Here is a 14,268-nt window from a genome sequence, read left to right as displayed (position 1 = left end):
GAAGTTCCACCAGTACCGGCCACGGTTGAATATCTGGACAGCTACTACAAGTCAATCTCGATCGCTGGGAGCTGCTCAACGGAGGAAATCATCAAGGACAAGATGCCACTTTCGGCTCTTCCTAGTCCCTGTCGGAGCGACAAGCCACCCGAAGCCCCCTGGCCGGCGCCGGGCCAGGGAAGACTGGCGCCGTCCGTCGACGGCTCGTTCCTCAAGGACGACGGCTCAGCTGCTATCGGCATGGTACTCAGAAATGAGAAGGGAGAGGTCCTTATGGCGGCCTATCGTTTCATCTTCTATTGCAACGACCCGCTTGAGGCAGAACTACATGCGATAATGCAGGGCTTGACCCTTGCAATTCAGCATTCTCATCTCCCGGTGGTGGTGCAAACGGACTCCTCTGAAGCGCTATCATGTTTGACCAATGACGCACTTCTTCGCTCGGCTTACGGACAGATTGTCTTGGAGATCAAGGACCTGTTAGGTAGCAGGGAGTTTTTTCCTCAAAAGATTTCTAGATTTCAGAATAGAGTTGCCATCAATTGGCTAAGTATAGTCGAACCGAGCGTGCCACTGCAGTTTGGCTAGGCTCGGTTCCACCTTGTATCGAGGACTTGTGGCCTCTTGACTGTAACTCTTTACCCATGCAATAAACTCCCTTTACCCTCGCAAAAAAATAAGAGACACCTGAGCACCTAGCTCCACACATGTTCAGTTCTCAACTTCTCGTTCCAAAATGCAAAACCGAGGGGGCCGGCGCTGGCTCCGGCTCCGGTCCCGGATCACAAGACACCTGTACAAACCGTTGTAACCACCAGCTACCACAAAAACGTTGACAATTAATCGTGTTTGTTCAATCAACTGGGCAATCTGATTTTCGTTATTTTTAGTAATTCTATTCTTGTTAATGAATGCAGAAAAGATCGTGTCCATAGCTATGTCAAACATAACATTTATTGTAATCCAAGTTCATGCGAAATGGCCGAAATGCCCAGAAGTTCGTTCAAGTCTTGACAGAAACTAGTCAAATCGTCGAAATGAAAAGCCACGCACCAACGGACTGGTGTACGGACTATTAAGTTTCAGATACGTCTTCGGATCAAGTTTAGCCGAATGACAAGGCAGCCCACCAATGGTATTCAGATGAGTAGCAGGCTTAGAGCGCATCAAATTTAATGAGGAAAGTCTTCGGATTAAGTTTCAAATACTTATTTCGTTTTTCATTAAAAAAAGGCACTTCCTTCATCCGGATTCATGAGTCCCCTTCATATTTTCTGCTAAACTTTAACCTTAGATTTAATAAGTTGTTTTGTCATATTAGAATTTGAAAGAACCTTCCAATGATACTTCTATTGTTACATATAAATTATTTTTTTGCTAATTAAATCTATGGTACTTTGACTCAAAACACGACGGTGACTAATAAACCCGAAGGGGGGGAGTATGTCATTAACCTGGCTAGTGCCATTCTTGCAAGTGTAGGTTGAAACACAAATCATGTGATTACAGAATCATGGGATCCTAAATCATTTTTACCTGACTTCATCACGACCATCGTGCTAGTAACAATAAAAAAACGTCAGCATACCATCTCAAAAATGTCATCATTAGAATGTGAAAAACATTCGTAAAACGAACAGAAAACTTAGGAAAGAATTCAATATTAAGGGACCGATTATAGGTAAATTGCATGGAGTTTTTAAGGGAAGTCAGTCTTTTGAGCCATTCGATCTAAATCGGATGTTTGTTGTGCTTTCTCCTACCTCCACCAGGGACTTCTTCTCCCTCTTATGATCCTCATGATACAGTGTCGGCCCAACCACCTGCTGGCACCACGCATGGCATAACGACGCTCTTGTGCGCACATCGCCCTTGGCGTGTCCTCGCCTAGTAAGGCAAGTGCTAGGTGGGCTGACCCAATAAGGGGTTTCTGGGGGCGGGTACTGCGCTGCTTTTTTTCTAGGCGTTTATGGTGCCGTGTTTTCTTTTTCTTTTTTTTGTTTTCTGTGTGTGTTCATCTGGTGTTTTTTGTTTATTTTACTTTTCTTTTCTTTTCACATGTCTACTTTGTTTGATACACATTGTTAATTTTTCTTATACACGCGTAACATTTCTTTATACACATTGAGCATTTTTAAATACATGTTGTAGATTTTTTCAAACACATATTTTTGGAAAAGTAAGAATACATCTCACAAAATTTAAATATATGTTGAACATTTTCTTACTTGACACGAAAATTTTCATCTAAAAAATAAACAAATATTTTTTACATTGTGTAAACATTTTTAAATACAATTAAAATATTTTTGAAACACTTGAACATTTTAAGAAATGTCACGTATATTTTTCTAAAGTCATCAACTTTTTCTGACTTACATGGCCATTTTTACATTGCATAAGTTTTTTAAATGTCATGAACATTTTTTCCAAAATGCATAAATATTTTAAAAAATTTCGCCTAATTTTTTAAAAATTCCATCATAATTTTTTCAAATTACGCAAAAAAATACATTATATTTTTATTATTAAATGTCATGAATATTTTTTTTAAATGCTATCAACATCTAAAAGTTGACAACCATTTTCTTACTGCATTACTAGTTTTTGAATGTGGAGAACGTTGTTTTAATTTGAATATAATATTTTTCCCATTTCTGAAACGTAAACAAAAGTAATTAAAAAAATAAAAAAACGCAGAACAATACGTGGCTGGCCCATTTATGATGAGCAAGAGGAGGCCCCGCTCGGCCTCAGAGCTATGCGTCCTCTTTCTCCCGAATGGACTGCCCCGATAATCCTGGCAACTTACATATAGCAAATGTGCAATATTAAGAAAGGTGCATGTTAGTTTCACAAGAACAACATTTCCAGCGTCTCCTTCATTAGATAGAACGTCTTGTTCATGTGTACTGCTGATGTTTTTTTGCAGACTTACAATGTTAACCTCTTGGATTACTTCTTTTAAGAACAAATTATTTGCTATCTGGATAAAATAAAACTAAATATTTTTACAACACTGACAAGAGGTATATATTACACTGACAAGAGACCGTGCCGATACATCATCTTGAGATCGACGACGTCGCCACGGACACCTTGGTACTCGACAGGGAGCGTCTCATCCCACCGAACGCATATCGCCGGAAGGCCTGAAATAAATTCAGGAATGGTGCAACCATCAGTGTCAAGTGTAGTACTTGAACTCTCTCATGAGCTGGAAATAGAAATACCAGCCTCCTCCTCTTAATCCAATCACTGCGTAGCATTTTCGAAACGTGACGGAGACATTTATGGATTTTGAATTCGACGGTGGTGGTCAGGGCAAAATTGATAAATTTGACCTATGGATGAAATCAAATCATAGAATGAACTGTCCGTGAAACTATTTCACGCGGCTGACCTTTTTGTGTGACATCCGACACGAAGGCGCCACACTACATTGTGCAACGCCTCACAGATAGGCGCTACACGCCTGGCCAGCGTCGCACCCGTGTGATCCGAAAATTACTAAGTCAGTGTGCAGCGCCTGAGAGCTAGGCGCCACACTATACAGTGTAGTGCCTAGCTTCTAGGCGTTGCACTAGTGGTTGCTTCATTTTGTAGTGCAACCACTAGTGCAACGCCTGAGAGCTAGGCGCCACACTATACAGTATAGCGCCTAGCTCTTAGACTCTGCACAATGACTTAGCAATAATTAGGCAGTCTGGGGTGCAACGCTGGCCAGACGTGTAGCGCCTATCTGTGAGATGTTGCACAGTATAGTGTGGCGCCTTCGTGTCAGGCGTCACACAAAAAAGTCAGCCGGGGCAGTTCATTCTGTGATTTGATTTCGTCCACGGATCAAATTTGTCAAATTTGCCGGTGGTCGGACTGTCGGAGTCGAGCGATCCGTGCGACGCGGCACGTGACGTGCGTGCCTGCCGCGCAGATCCAGCTCGTCCAGCCAGCCACCCAGCGGCCAATGGCAGACACACTCCAGGCACCCTTCTCGCGAGCGGCCCCACCCAGCACCATCCGCCCGAAGCACCCGCGTCGCCTCCCCTGTCCCTCTCGCGTCGCCCTTTCCAAGACCGACGACCGGGCCGGCAGCCGGCGGGCGGACAACAATAGGCGGAACCACCCACCCTAGCAGCCGCCAGCAGCGAAGAGACAAGCGGGCGGAGAGGCACGCGCCACCACCGGCGGCTCCTGTCGTGCACGCGGCCTCCTGCTTCCCCGGAGATTTGAACCGGAGGCGCGGGGGACTGTCTAGCTATCTGCGTTCGCGCGCGCGGCCCGCCCGTCTATCTTCTTGTTCGCCGTGGCGTGGCGGCCGGCGGGAGGGGAGGGGAGGCGATGGGGGCGTCGGACAACACCAAGGGCCTGGCGCTGGCGGTCGCCTCCAGCGCCTTCATCGGCGCCAGCTTCATCCTCAAGAAGATCGGCCTCATGCGCGCCGGCAAGTGCGGCGTCCGCGCAGGTACCCACCCTACCCTACCCCCACGCCACGCGCCCCCCGCCGTCTCCCCCTCTCTCTTCCCCCCTTGCCGGATCCCCGATCGACGCCGGCCGGGTCCTCTGCTCTGCGCCGCGCCGCGCTGCCATGGTCAATTTCGAATCTCACGGCCGCCCCGACCTGGCCCGGCGAGCCAACCAGTGCTTCGGATCTCGACGCTCCCTTCGATTCGCGGAGCAATGGCGTCTGGATCGGGCGATGATGCCCCGAGATTTCAAAATGCACGGGCGGGCGTGATTTGGACCGGGCGGCTGCTGCCTGTTTGTCAAAAGTCAAACTTCTGCGCTGCGGTTGTTGCTGTCTTCTGGACGGACGCCAGCTACGCTCGTGCTGATTGGCAGCCAGTCGTCTCGTAGTATCATGCTTCCATATGGTTCAATCAAGAAATGGGGTACAACTTTAACATCAAGAAATTGGATAGGAATAGAGAGAGCCATGATGAGAAATGAACAGTTTGCAAGTATGCTTATGCTTTGGAACATGATTTAGTCTACCTTGCTGTAAGTTGGGTAATGCGAGGTTGGATTGCAAATTTTCCAGCCCAGTAGATTCCAATGAAGGTGGCTCAAATGTCATGATCCATCTCACAGCACATTTTACTGCGTATATATGCAGTTACAATATGTCTAGGGTCACTGGCTTAATCAGAGATATATGAACCAAAATCTCTTAATTTTCAGATGTCCTACTCCTTATTAACCTCCTGTATGTACTTAATTAGCATGATTGGCACTATAAAAAAAACATTTTTGGCATTTCACCTGCGTTCTGGATTTTTATATGCGAATGTTCACCCAATTCAGACTTGAGATTTCTGTTGGTAACTGTCCTACAATTCCAGCTTACATTTTTCTGTTTCTCCCTCTCTCTCTAAATTACAGGCGGAGGAGGATACACGTATCTTCTGGAGCCTCTCTGGTGGGCTGGCTTGATCACCAGTATGTTCACTCTGCACAAAGTTAGCCATGGGTATTGATTTAGTTATGCAACTAAAATTTCGTTTTCTTGACATTTACAAGTGCTGCTTGGGGAGGTCGCCAACTTCGTCGCCTATGTCTTCGCACCAGCTGTCCTTGTGACTCCTCTTGGAGCACTAAGCATAATCGTCAGGTGAATTTGCAAAACCAAAACCCCTAGTTTCAATGTCGTCTTTGATTCCCCCGTGCTTGACATAAACGTTTTTCTACAAATGGCCAGTTCAGTGTTAGCGCACTTTGTGCTGAAGGAGCGGCTTAACAAGCTCGGCGTTCTTGGCTGTATATCGTGCATAGTAGGTTCAGTTGTTGTCGTTCTACATGCCCCTGAAGAGCACATGCCCGATTCCGTCGAAGAAATCTGGGATCTAGCTACTCAACCAGGTGAGTCATCGGCCTGCAATCATACACCTTATGTTAGTTGTAGCACACCCACATGTCTGACGGCCTTTCTCCATATTATGGTGCCAACCATGGGCAGGATTTCTAGCATATGCGGGAACAACACTGTTACTCATGGCAATAGTAGTAGTGTTCATCGAACCTCGATATGGCCAGAAGAACATACTGATATATCTGGGTATCTGCTCTTCAATGGGATCATTAACAGTAAGTATGCTTTTAACTTTGAGATGCACAGCCTAACATAAGTGAGTTTTTTAACTGATTATCACTACTTTGTAGGTTGTTAGCATCAAAGCCGTCGGTGTTGCCATAAAGCTTACGCTGGATGGAATGAACCAGCTTGCCTATCCACACACATGGCTATTTATTCTGGTCGCAGTTATCTGTGGGGTTTCTCAGCTAAATTACCTCAACAAGGTAGCACATCTTCTCCTCCTTCTAGTTACTTGTTACTCCTGTCCTGTGAATATGTTTTGCTTGATTGCATCTACATGAGCTTGCAATCAGGTTTTGACAACTTACGATTTTTTCACGGATCTGCTACTTTTCGTTACTTGAATTCAGTCAAAACTTTATTTTCTACCACATATAGTATTAGTTTATACGGTCAATTTGGTTTACAATCATTTAGTGTATTTGTATGTTTTCTGGCTATGCTGATTTTATTACACTTTTGCAGGCACTGGATACCTTTGATTTAGCTATGGTGTCCCCAGTTTATTATGTAATGTTTACCACCCTTACAATAGTGGCGAGTTCAATTATGTTCAAGGTAGAAAGCAGCTTTAGATTGTTTAGTTAATTCAACTGGACTTTGTGGTGCAGATTGCAACTCATTCTGCTTGCTGTCAAATGCAGGACGGGGCTGGACAAAGCTTAAGTAGTATCGCTTCTGAATGCTGCGGCCTGGTAACAATCCTTTCTGGAACAATTTTGCTGCACGCAGCAAAGCAAAAAGAAGCTGCCAGTTCTCCAGGTACAATTTTGTGGTTCAGTGATGCACGCATCTGGTAGTGGTTTCAAAATCTACCCTGTTCTGCTGCATCACCATCATCTCCATTTTGTTGTGAGGGAAATAATAACTTCAAGTTTCTCAAGACACCCTTTTCTTTTGAAATAGTTTGTGCTAAACCAGCTATTCCCACTGATATTCTAAAATAAATAATAAACATATGTTTAGTACTCCCTCTGTAAAGAAATATAAGAGCGTTTTAGTGGTCTAAACGCTCTTATATTTCTTTACGGAGGGAGTAACTTGGAGTAATAGATCCATCAGAATGTTTCTTAACTACTGCGTAACTGCGAGCACTAATTCTCACTGTTATTCACAAATAAAAAAGAAACATGTTTTAGTTCTTTTCTGCTCCAACTGCTATTTTGAACTGGATTTGTTCTTCCAAACCTGTTAATTGTTATAAGCAGTTCTCTTTCATATTTCGTATCAATAGCAGATTTAGGGAAGACCTGAAAATTTATTCTTCTGTTATTACTCCACTAATTCTCACTGATATTCACAAATACTCCGTCCGTAGCTTGAAAAACGATCTTATATTGTGGGACGGAGGGAGTAGAAAAGAAAAATGTTGTAGTTCTTTTCTGCCCCAGCCGCTGTTTTGAACAGAATTTGTTCTTTCAAAGCTGTTATAAGCAGTTCACTTTCATATTTCGTATCAGTATTTGATTTTGGAAAGACCTGAAAAATTATTCTTCTGTTTGCAGCATCCACTTGGCCTCTGGATAGAGGAATATCTTGGTATATCAGCGTAGGCAGCGACAATCTACTGAGGAACGTCGAAGATGACTACTTTGCCGCTCCGCAAAGTTCGCCCGCCACACCCTGATCGTACATTCAGAGTCAAGTCCAAATACTTTGACCGCAGAAGAGAAAGTCCTCGGTCACTTGTACAAAAAGGAAGAGAGATGTGAGTTGCAGCGGAATCTTGGCAGCGCCAGCATTCTGGCGGTTTTGGTTGAGAGGATGAAGATTTCGTCAGCCATTCTTTCGTCGTTCGCACGTACATAGGAACCTGTCTAGATTTATCCAAACAATTCATACTAGGAACAGGATACGCCCTGCCGTCCAATTCCAGTTTGTAAGTTGTTCGTCGATGAGCGGTGAGCGGGCTGAATTTGTCGGCCTGCCTGTTGTTGTGCATTACGTAGAATATTTCTCCTTGTGATTAGGCTTGAGGGCGGAGCATCGATGCACGGTTCGATTTCGACGCCATTGTTCTTCTTCTGAGAGAAGTTTTCGGTTTCATTGTTGAGCTTAGTTTTGGTTGACCAGATGTATACATTCAGTGGAGGCTCCATTGCAGCCTCCTGTTAATGTTAAATCTTTAACTTGCTGATGATATGGTTGCCATATGAGCTGAGGTCAAGATTGTGACATGTTGCTGCACACATCTCGGCAGGTTGCCTGCATCTCTGTTCCAACAAAATTAGTGGTTGGTACTTGGAGTGTGTCCCCTGGACCATGGGCAGTTGTCTATGCTACTGCTACTACAAAACTGGCACCGAACGCGTGAACGAGGGTCAGGAGAGTGGAGAATGGCGGCTGACCTCCAGCAGACGCCGGCGTGGTTCCTCTGGCTGGCCGTCCTCGGCGCCCTCCACGTCGCGGTGCTCTCGTCTCGCCTCCTCGTCCACCTCGCCCACTGCGTGCGCCGACCCAAGGACCTCCGCCGGTACTACGGAACGTGGGCCGTGGTCACCGGCCCGACGTCCGGCATCGGCCGGTCCGTCGCCCTGGAGCTCGCCCGCCGGGGCCTCGACCTCGTCCTCGTCGGTATCGACGCCGCGGACCTCCGGGAGGTCTCCGACGCGGTCATGTCCCGTCACGCCGTGCAGACCAGGACCGTGGTGTTCGACCTCTCGCTCGTCTCCACCCCCCCAAGGTACCACGTAGTTTACACAGGTTTGGGGTATATCGGAGCGCATGGCGACGGCCTGCAGGCACTTGATGATCCTCTCGGCCGGCGGCGTGCAGGCGACGAGGCGCTGCGGCGGCTCCGGGACGTCGTGGAGGGGCTGGACGTGGGCGTCCTCGTGAACAACGCCGGGGTGATGAACCCGGGCGCGGCGTTCCTGCACGAGGCGGACGCGGAGGCACTGATACGCATGATCCGCGTGAACCTGTGGGCGACGACGGTGGTGACGGCGGCGGTGATCCCGGGCATGGCGGCGCGGGGCAGGGGCGCCGTGGTCAGCATGGGGTCGGCGACGTCGGAGGCCGTCTCCTCCTTCCCGCTCCACGCCGTCTACTCCGGCACCAAGCGGTACGTCGCGGTGCTCTCCGGGGGCCTCGCCGCCGAGTACGGGGGCAGAGGGGTCGACGTGCAGTGCCAGGCGCCGATGTTCGTGGCGACGGCGATGGTCGCGGCCTTCTCGGCGCTCTGGCGCCCCGCGCCGCTGGTGCCCACCGCCGACGCCTACGCGCGCGCGGCGGTGCGCTGGGTCGGGCGCGGCGGCCCGCTCTGCGTGCCCAGCCTCCGGCACCGGCTGCTGTGGTGCCTTCTTGACGTCGTGCCCGGCTGCGTGCAGGACTGGGCCTGCCTGCGCGAGGGCCTGCGGCAGAGGAAGACGTCCCGGAGCCGGCGATCGTCGACGGCGTCGGCGTGCCATGCCAGCAACTGAGTAGGAAACTGTCTCACGAGTGAGTGAAGTGGCGTGATTCCTGGACCCACTCTCGTTTTATTTTTTTGGAATCACTAAAAATCTGACACCAGCCACTTGGACGGATAACTTGGGTCTGAATTCTGCTTCTCTGATGCCGATGGGGCGGGCTGCCGCTATTTCATTGGACAAAGTTTCGGACCTTATTGACAGCTAAACAAGAAACTGGAATGCGGATGTTATTCATGCAAATTTCTTGCAACCCATTCACAGCTGAATTATTAGCTCTTTGTGAAGGCACCATCTTCGCTCAACTTTGTGGTTATTCACAGGTCATAATGGAGATTGACAACTTGAAGTTAGTCAATCTATGAAAATCGCGCAACGATACACGGTTGATTGCAACACCTACCTTATCTTGAAGGAATGAGAGGAGATCGGAGTGAATTTTGCTTTCTCTCTTGGTTACTCATGTCGGTAGGGATGCTAATGTCCCGACCCATCATTGTTCTCGTTTTGCTTTTACACTTGATGATACAGAGAGTTGGCTTGATGTAAGCCCTGAGTTTCTTATTTCTTGCGTACGGGCGAATTGAAGCCATATGTTACTTCATCAATAAATCTTTCATTTTTTTTTTACTTTTGGTGTTCTTTGTACTACCTTGACAGTTGATGAATAGATTGAAAGTTATCCACGCAAAAAAATTAACGTGATTCCAAAGGTTCAAGTCTTTTGGTGGACGGTACTTCGAGATATACTCCCTGATTCGGTCAACTTGCAATATAGACACATCAAGCAACTTGGCTTGTGTGACATTTGCAAGGCTATATATGAGGACATATTACATGCGTTAGCTAGTTGTACACATGCAAAAATATTGGATTGAAACAAGGGATCGGTTTCAGCTTCATCTCCCTCGGTTGCATCCAAACATTTGGGCTCGTGACATCTTGATAGATCACATGTTCACTCAAGATGAGAGATGCAAGATCTTTACCATTATGCACACTATATAACTGTCTCGCAACCGCTGGACACACAAATGGCACGAATATGACCCATCACATGCTATCAAATGGGTTCATGGGATTCTGACCGTTTTGGAACTACCATCTTCCCGGAAAAATTTAGTACCCAACCAGAACAAGAGACCTCCCGTATCGGGGTGGGTTACTATCAACACCAATGGGGCGTTGAATGTTGATGACATGAAGGAAGGGACAGGAGGAGTGGCTCAAAAACACGCGTTCCTTGGAGCTTGGAGCAAACCTTTACAAGGCGTGTCAGACATATTCACAGATGAATTATTAGCTTTTCGTGAAGGCATGATCTTCGTTCAACTTTGTGGTTATTCACATGTCATAATGGAGATTGACACCTTGAAGTTAGTCAATCTACGAAAATCATGCAACGTTAAAAGGTCGACTGCATCACCTTCTTGAAGGAATTAGAGGAGATCAGAGCGAATTTTGCTTCTCTCTTGGTTACTCATGTCGGTAGGGATGCTAATGTCCCGACCCATCAGTGTGCTCGTTTTGCTTTTACAGTTGATGGTACTGAGAGCTGGCTTAATGTAAGCCCTGAGTTTATTATTTCTTGCCTACGGGCGGATTGTAGCCATATGTTAGTTCGTCAATAAAGCACCCCATTTGATGCAAAGAAGAAGAAGAACAAGGCATACAAATTAGACAATGCTTCTAATCTCTTTTGATTTATTAAATGTGCACACCAATAAAACATGGCAACATCCACACACTCTTCCCCGAGAGTTCCACCGATGCTTGAAGCATTTCATTTTACATAGTGGCAAAAAACATGTATTCAAATTATTTCTTGTGTATACAACAATTGGAAGATCACACCGCTTGCCATGCGTTCGTAATGCATTGTATGTACCAAAATAGGTCATATTCTTCTACCTTCTCAAGGCAGTCGATAGCTATTCACAATTACCACCTTAACACCAAAGAAGAGTTTGACTCAATGCTTTATTTTTGTCTTTTAGTGAATCTTGGTTCGAAATCAAGATAAATACACATTTTTTCTTTGTTCTATTTTATATTTTTATGTCTTAATCCTCTCATACATACAGATACATACAAACAGGCATGGCATCACGCGCATTCATGGTCTAGTGTTTTGTTATAAGATATGGAGCAGTATGTGACTTTTCTAGCAAGAGCAGTAGACTGAGTATTTTCTTCTTTCTATCGAGACTGGTAAAGTACAAATGCTCCAAGAGGAAGGGTAACTGCACTAAATAGAAGTCCTTGACCGCACATAATGCACAACCGCACACGATGTGGCCACACAAGTAACAAATGCGTTGAAAGGAGGCAAAATATGCAACAAACAGTGAAACATTACTCGGAGTTCATCAGATACACAGTCTTTGGATAACATTAAATTTTTTGGAGAATATTTTGGTCAACAATTACGGTTTGGATGAGAAGACCAAAATAAAAGGGGTTACTAAACAACAATGGTTTGAATTTTTTTAACCGACCGGTCAAATCGCTCCCCATGATTCGATCAGGATCCAAAGGCTCAACCGCCTTGTTTTTCTCCAGGCTTCTTCTCCCCCATATACTAAAAAGATAAAAACAATCAAAAAAATTAATAATATAAGGAAGAATAAATTAGAGACGTTGTAGTACTCTTAGATAAGAAAATAAACCTAAAACAAATAGCGAAAAAACTTGTACACAATTTGAATATAAATTTCTGTTTTTTATAGATGAAAGAACAAATATACTATAGTGCAATTTCACACTTTAGTACAATTACACACAACTTACGTGTATAGTAACACACCCGGCATTCACACATGAACATAGAGAAAAAGAAAAAAAAACAGAAACAAAGACACATAAAATGGGAAGAAGTGACTGAACTGATTTTTCATTCAAAGAATTTCAAATAAAAGTAGGGAAAATAATTTTTTATCAGAGTGGGGGAAAAATACTTCTCTTTATGGGAATGGGGAATGAACAATAAAATGTCATCCTTGTAGATTAGCCCACGGCCCTCAACATTCGCTCGCGAAGTAACCACAAATCATCACGGGCTTACGACGACGTCCAAAGCCCCACAGAAGTAACAAATGCGTTGAAAGGAGGCAAAGTATGCAACAAACAGTGAAATGTTACTTGGAGTTAATCAGATACACTCTCTTTGGATAACATTAAAAATTTCGGGGAATACTTTGGTTAACAAATAGAGTTTGGATGAGAAGGCCAAAATAAAGGGGGTGACTTTTTTTTTAACTGGCCAGTCAAATCTCTCTCCATGATTCGACCGGGATCCAAAGGCTAAACCGCCTTGTTTTTCTCTAGGCTTCTTCTCCCCCCTATACTAAAATATAATAAAAACAAACAGAAAAAGTTTTATAAGGAAGAATAAATTAGTGATGTTGTATTACTCTTAGAGAAGAAAATAAACCTAAAACAAATGACGAAAAAAAACTTACGCAATTTGAATATAAATTGTAGTTTTTTTCTAGATCCAAGAACAAATATACTATAGTGAAAATTTTCACAGTTTGGTACACTTACACACAACTTAAGTGTATACAAACACACCCAACATTCGCACATAAACCTAAAGAAAAAAAACAGAAACAAACGCACATAAAATGGGAAAAATTGATTAACTGATTTTTCATTCAGAGACTGCCAAAAAACAACAGTGAAAAAATAAATTTTGTTTAGGGGGTAATAGCAATATTTTTTAGAATTTTAAAAAACCTTTTTCTTTATGGGAAAATGGGGAATGAACAATAAACTGTCCTCCTTGTAGATTAGCACACGGCCCTCCACATTCGGCTAGGCGAAAGTAACGGGCCTTACGACGGCCCGAAGCCCCCCTTATCGGCCATATAGCCTGTCAACGGAAGCCCATTCCACCCTGCTCCCTTACCGACCGCCCTCACCGCCGTCCGATCCAGATCCAACCGTCCAAACCCACTCCCCACCCCGAAAACCCTAGCGCCGCCAACCTATATAATCTCCTCCCGACCCCCGCCGCCCGCTTTCTCCCTCCCACAGCCCACAGACCCCTCCCCCCCCCCCCCCCCCCCCAACCCACCGGCGGCGGCGCAGCGCAGCTTGAGGAAGGAAGCGAAGATGGTGAAGTTCCTGAAGCCCGGCAAGGCGGTGATCCTGCTGCAGGGCAGGTACGCGGGGAAGAAGGCGGTGATCGTGCGCGTGTTCGAGGAGGGCACCCGCGACCGCCCGTACGGGCACTGCCTCGTCGCCGGGCTGGCCAAGTACCCGAAGAAGGTGATCCGCAAGGACTCGGCCAAGAAGACGGCCAAGAAGTCCCGCGTCAAGGTGTTCCTCAAGCTCGTCAACTTCACCCATCTCATGCCCACCCGCTATACCCTCGACGTCGACCTCAAGGAGGTGGCCTCCGGCGCGCCCGACTCCCTCACCTCCAAGGACAAGAAGGTGGGCGCCGCCAAGGCCGCCAAGGCCAAGCTCGAGGAGAGGTTCAAGACCGGCAAGAACAGGTGGTTCTTCACCAAGCTCCGCTTCTAGGCCGGCCGGCCGCGCCAGGGCGGTCTCTGCCGTTATTACTACCCGAACCCTTTACATTTTTAGTTGCTTGTTATCGGTGACTGTTGCTGCGCTTAAGGTGTCCTGTTTTGGTATTGCCCATGAAGAAGACTCTGTGTTTAGCTTGGATCTTATGAGATATGATGATGTTTCATGTGTTAAATCATGTGAAGAATAGATCTTTGTTGGAATTTTGTTCAGTGTTATTACTTCTTGAGA

At 45.9% G+C, this 14,268-nt stretch overlaps 3 protein-coding genes across 4 annotated transcripts; all 3 read left to right on the top strand.

Moving 5' to 3' along the window:
* The first annotated feature begins 3,967 nt into the window (after nucleotides 1-3,967).
* LOC123166832 (probable magnesium transporter NIPA6) lies at nucleotides 3,968-8,228 on the top strand. Its single transcript, XM_044584637.1, has 9 exons — nucleotides 3,968-4,462; nucleotides 5,380-5,436; nucleotides 5,518-5,608; nucleotides 5,696-5,856; nucleotides 5,954-6,081; nucleotides 6,157-6,294; nucleotides 6,557-6,649; nucleotides 6,736-6,853; nucleotides 7,597-8,228. Exons 1-9 carry the CDS (start codon nucleotides 4,339-4,341, stop codon nucleotides 7,716-7,718), a joined length of 1,032 nt encoding a protein of 343 aa, XP_044440572.1. The 5' UTR covers nucleotides 3,968-4,338; the 3' UTR covers nucleotides 7,719-8,228.
* A 44-nt stretch (nucleotides 8,229-8,272) lies between these two features.
* LOC123166830 (very-long-chain 3-oxoacyl-CoA reductase-like protein At1g24470) lies at nucleotides 8,273-10,131 on the top strand. 2 transcript variants are annotated; one of them, XM_044584635.1, is made up of 2 exons: nucleotides 8,273-8,774; nucleotides 8,867-10,131. In XM_044584635.1, the coding sequence occupies exons 1-2, from the start codon at nucleotides 8,354-8,356 to the stop codon at nucleotides 9,511-9,513; spliced, it is 1,068 nt and encodes a 355-aa protein (XP_044440570.1). In that variant the 5' UTR covers nucleotides 8,273-8,353; the 3' UTR covers nucleotides 9,514-10,131. The 2 variants fall into 2 exon arrangements, with proteins under 2 accessions (XP_044440570.1, XP_044440571.1); XM_044584636.1 differs by having other exon boundaries at nucleotides 8,436-10,131.
* A 3,396-nt stretch (nucleotides 10,132-13,527) lies between these two features.
* LOC123165250 (60S ribosomal protein L27-3) lies at nucleotides 13,528-14,268 on the top strand. The gene has a single exon (XM_044582883.1). The coding sequence runs from the start codon at nucleotides 13,618-13,620 to the stop codon at nucleotides 14,029-14,031; it is 414 nt and encodes a 137-aa protein (XP_044438818.1). The 5' UTR covers nucleotides 13,528-13,617; the 3' UTR covers nucleotides 14,032-14,268.

Source organism: Triticum aestivum, chromosome 7D, assembly GCF_018294505.1.
Source record: "Triticum aestivum cultivar Chinese Spring chromosome 7D, IWGSC CS RefSeq v2.1, whole genome shotgun sequence".
NCBI classification, from domain to species: Eukaryota; Viridiplantae; Streptophyta; class Magnoliopsida; order Poales; family Poaceae; genus Triticum; species Triticum aestivum.
The sequence above is the reverse complement of the archived record's forward strand: the minus strand, read 5'-3'. Positions and strand labels throughout refer to the sequence as shown.

Bases quoted from the DNA above. Each gene is read 5' to 3' on its own strand.
- LOC123166832 (XM_044584637.1), top strand. From the start codon at position 4,339: ATGGGGGCGTCGGACAACACCAAGGGCCTGGCGCTGGCGGTCGCCTCC. The intron at 5,857-5,953 runs GTGAGTCATCGG...AACCATGGGCAG, and splicing joins GGATCTAGCTACTCAACCAG to GATTTCTAGCATATGCGGGA. The intron at 6,295-6,556 runs GTAGCACATCTT...ACACTTTTGCAG, and splicing joins AGCTAAATTACCTCAACAAG to GCACTGGATACCTTTGATTT.
- LOC123165250 (XM_044582883.1), top strand. From the start codon at position 13,618: ATGGTGAAGTTCCTGAAGCCCGGCAAGGCGGTGATCCTGCTGCAGGGC.
- LOC123166830 (XM_044584635.1), top strand. From the start codon at position 8,354: ATGGGCAGTTGTCTATGCTACTGCTACTACAAAACTGGCACCGAACGC. The intron at 8,775-8,866 runs GTACCACGTAGT...GGCGGCGTGCAG, and splicing joins CTCGTCTCCACCCCCCCAAG to GCGACGAGGCGCTGCGGCGG.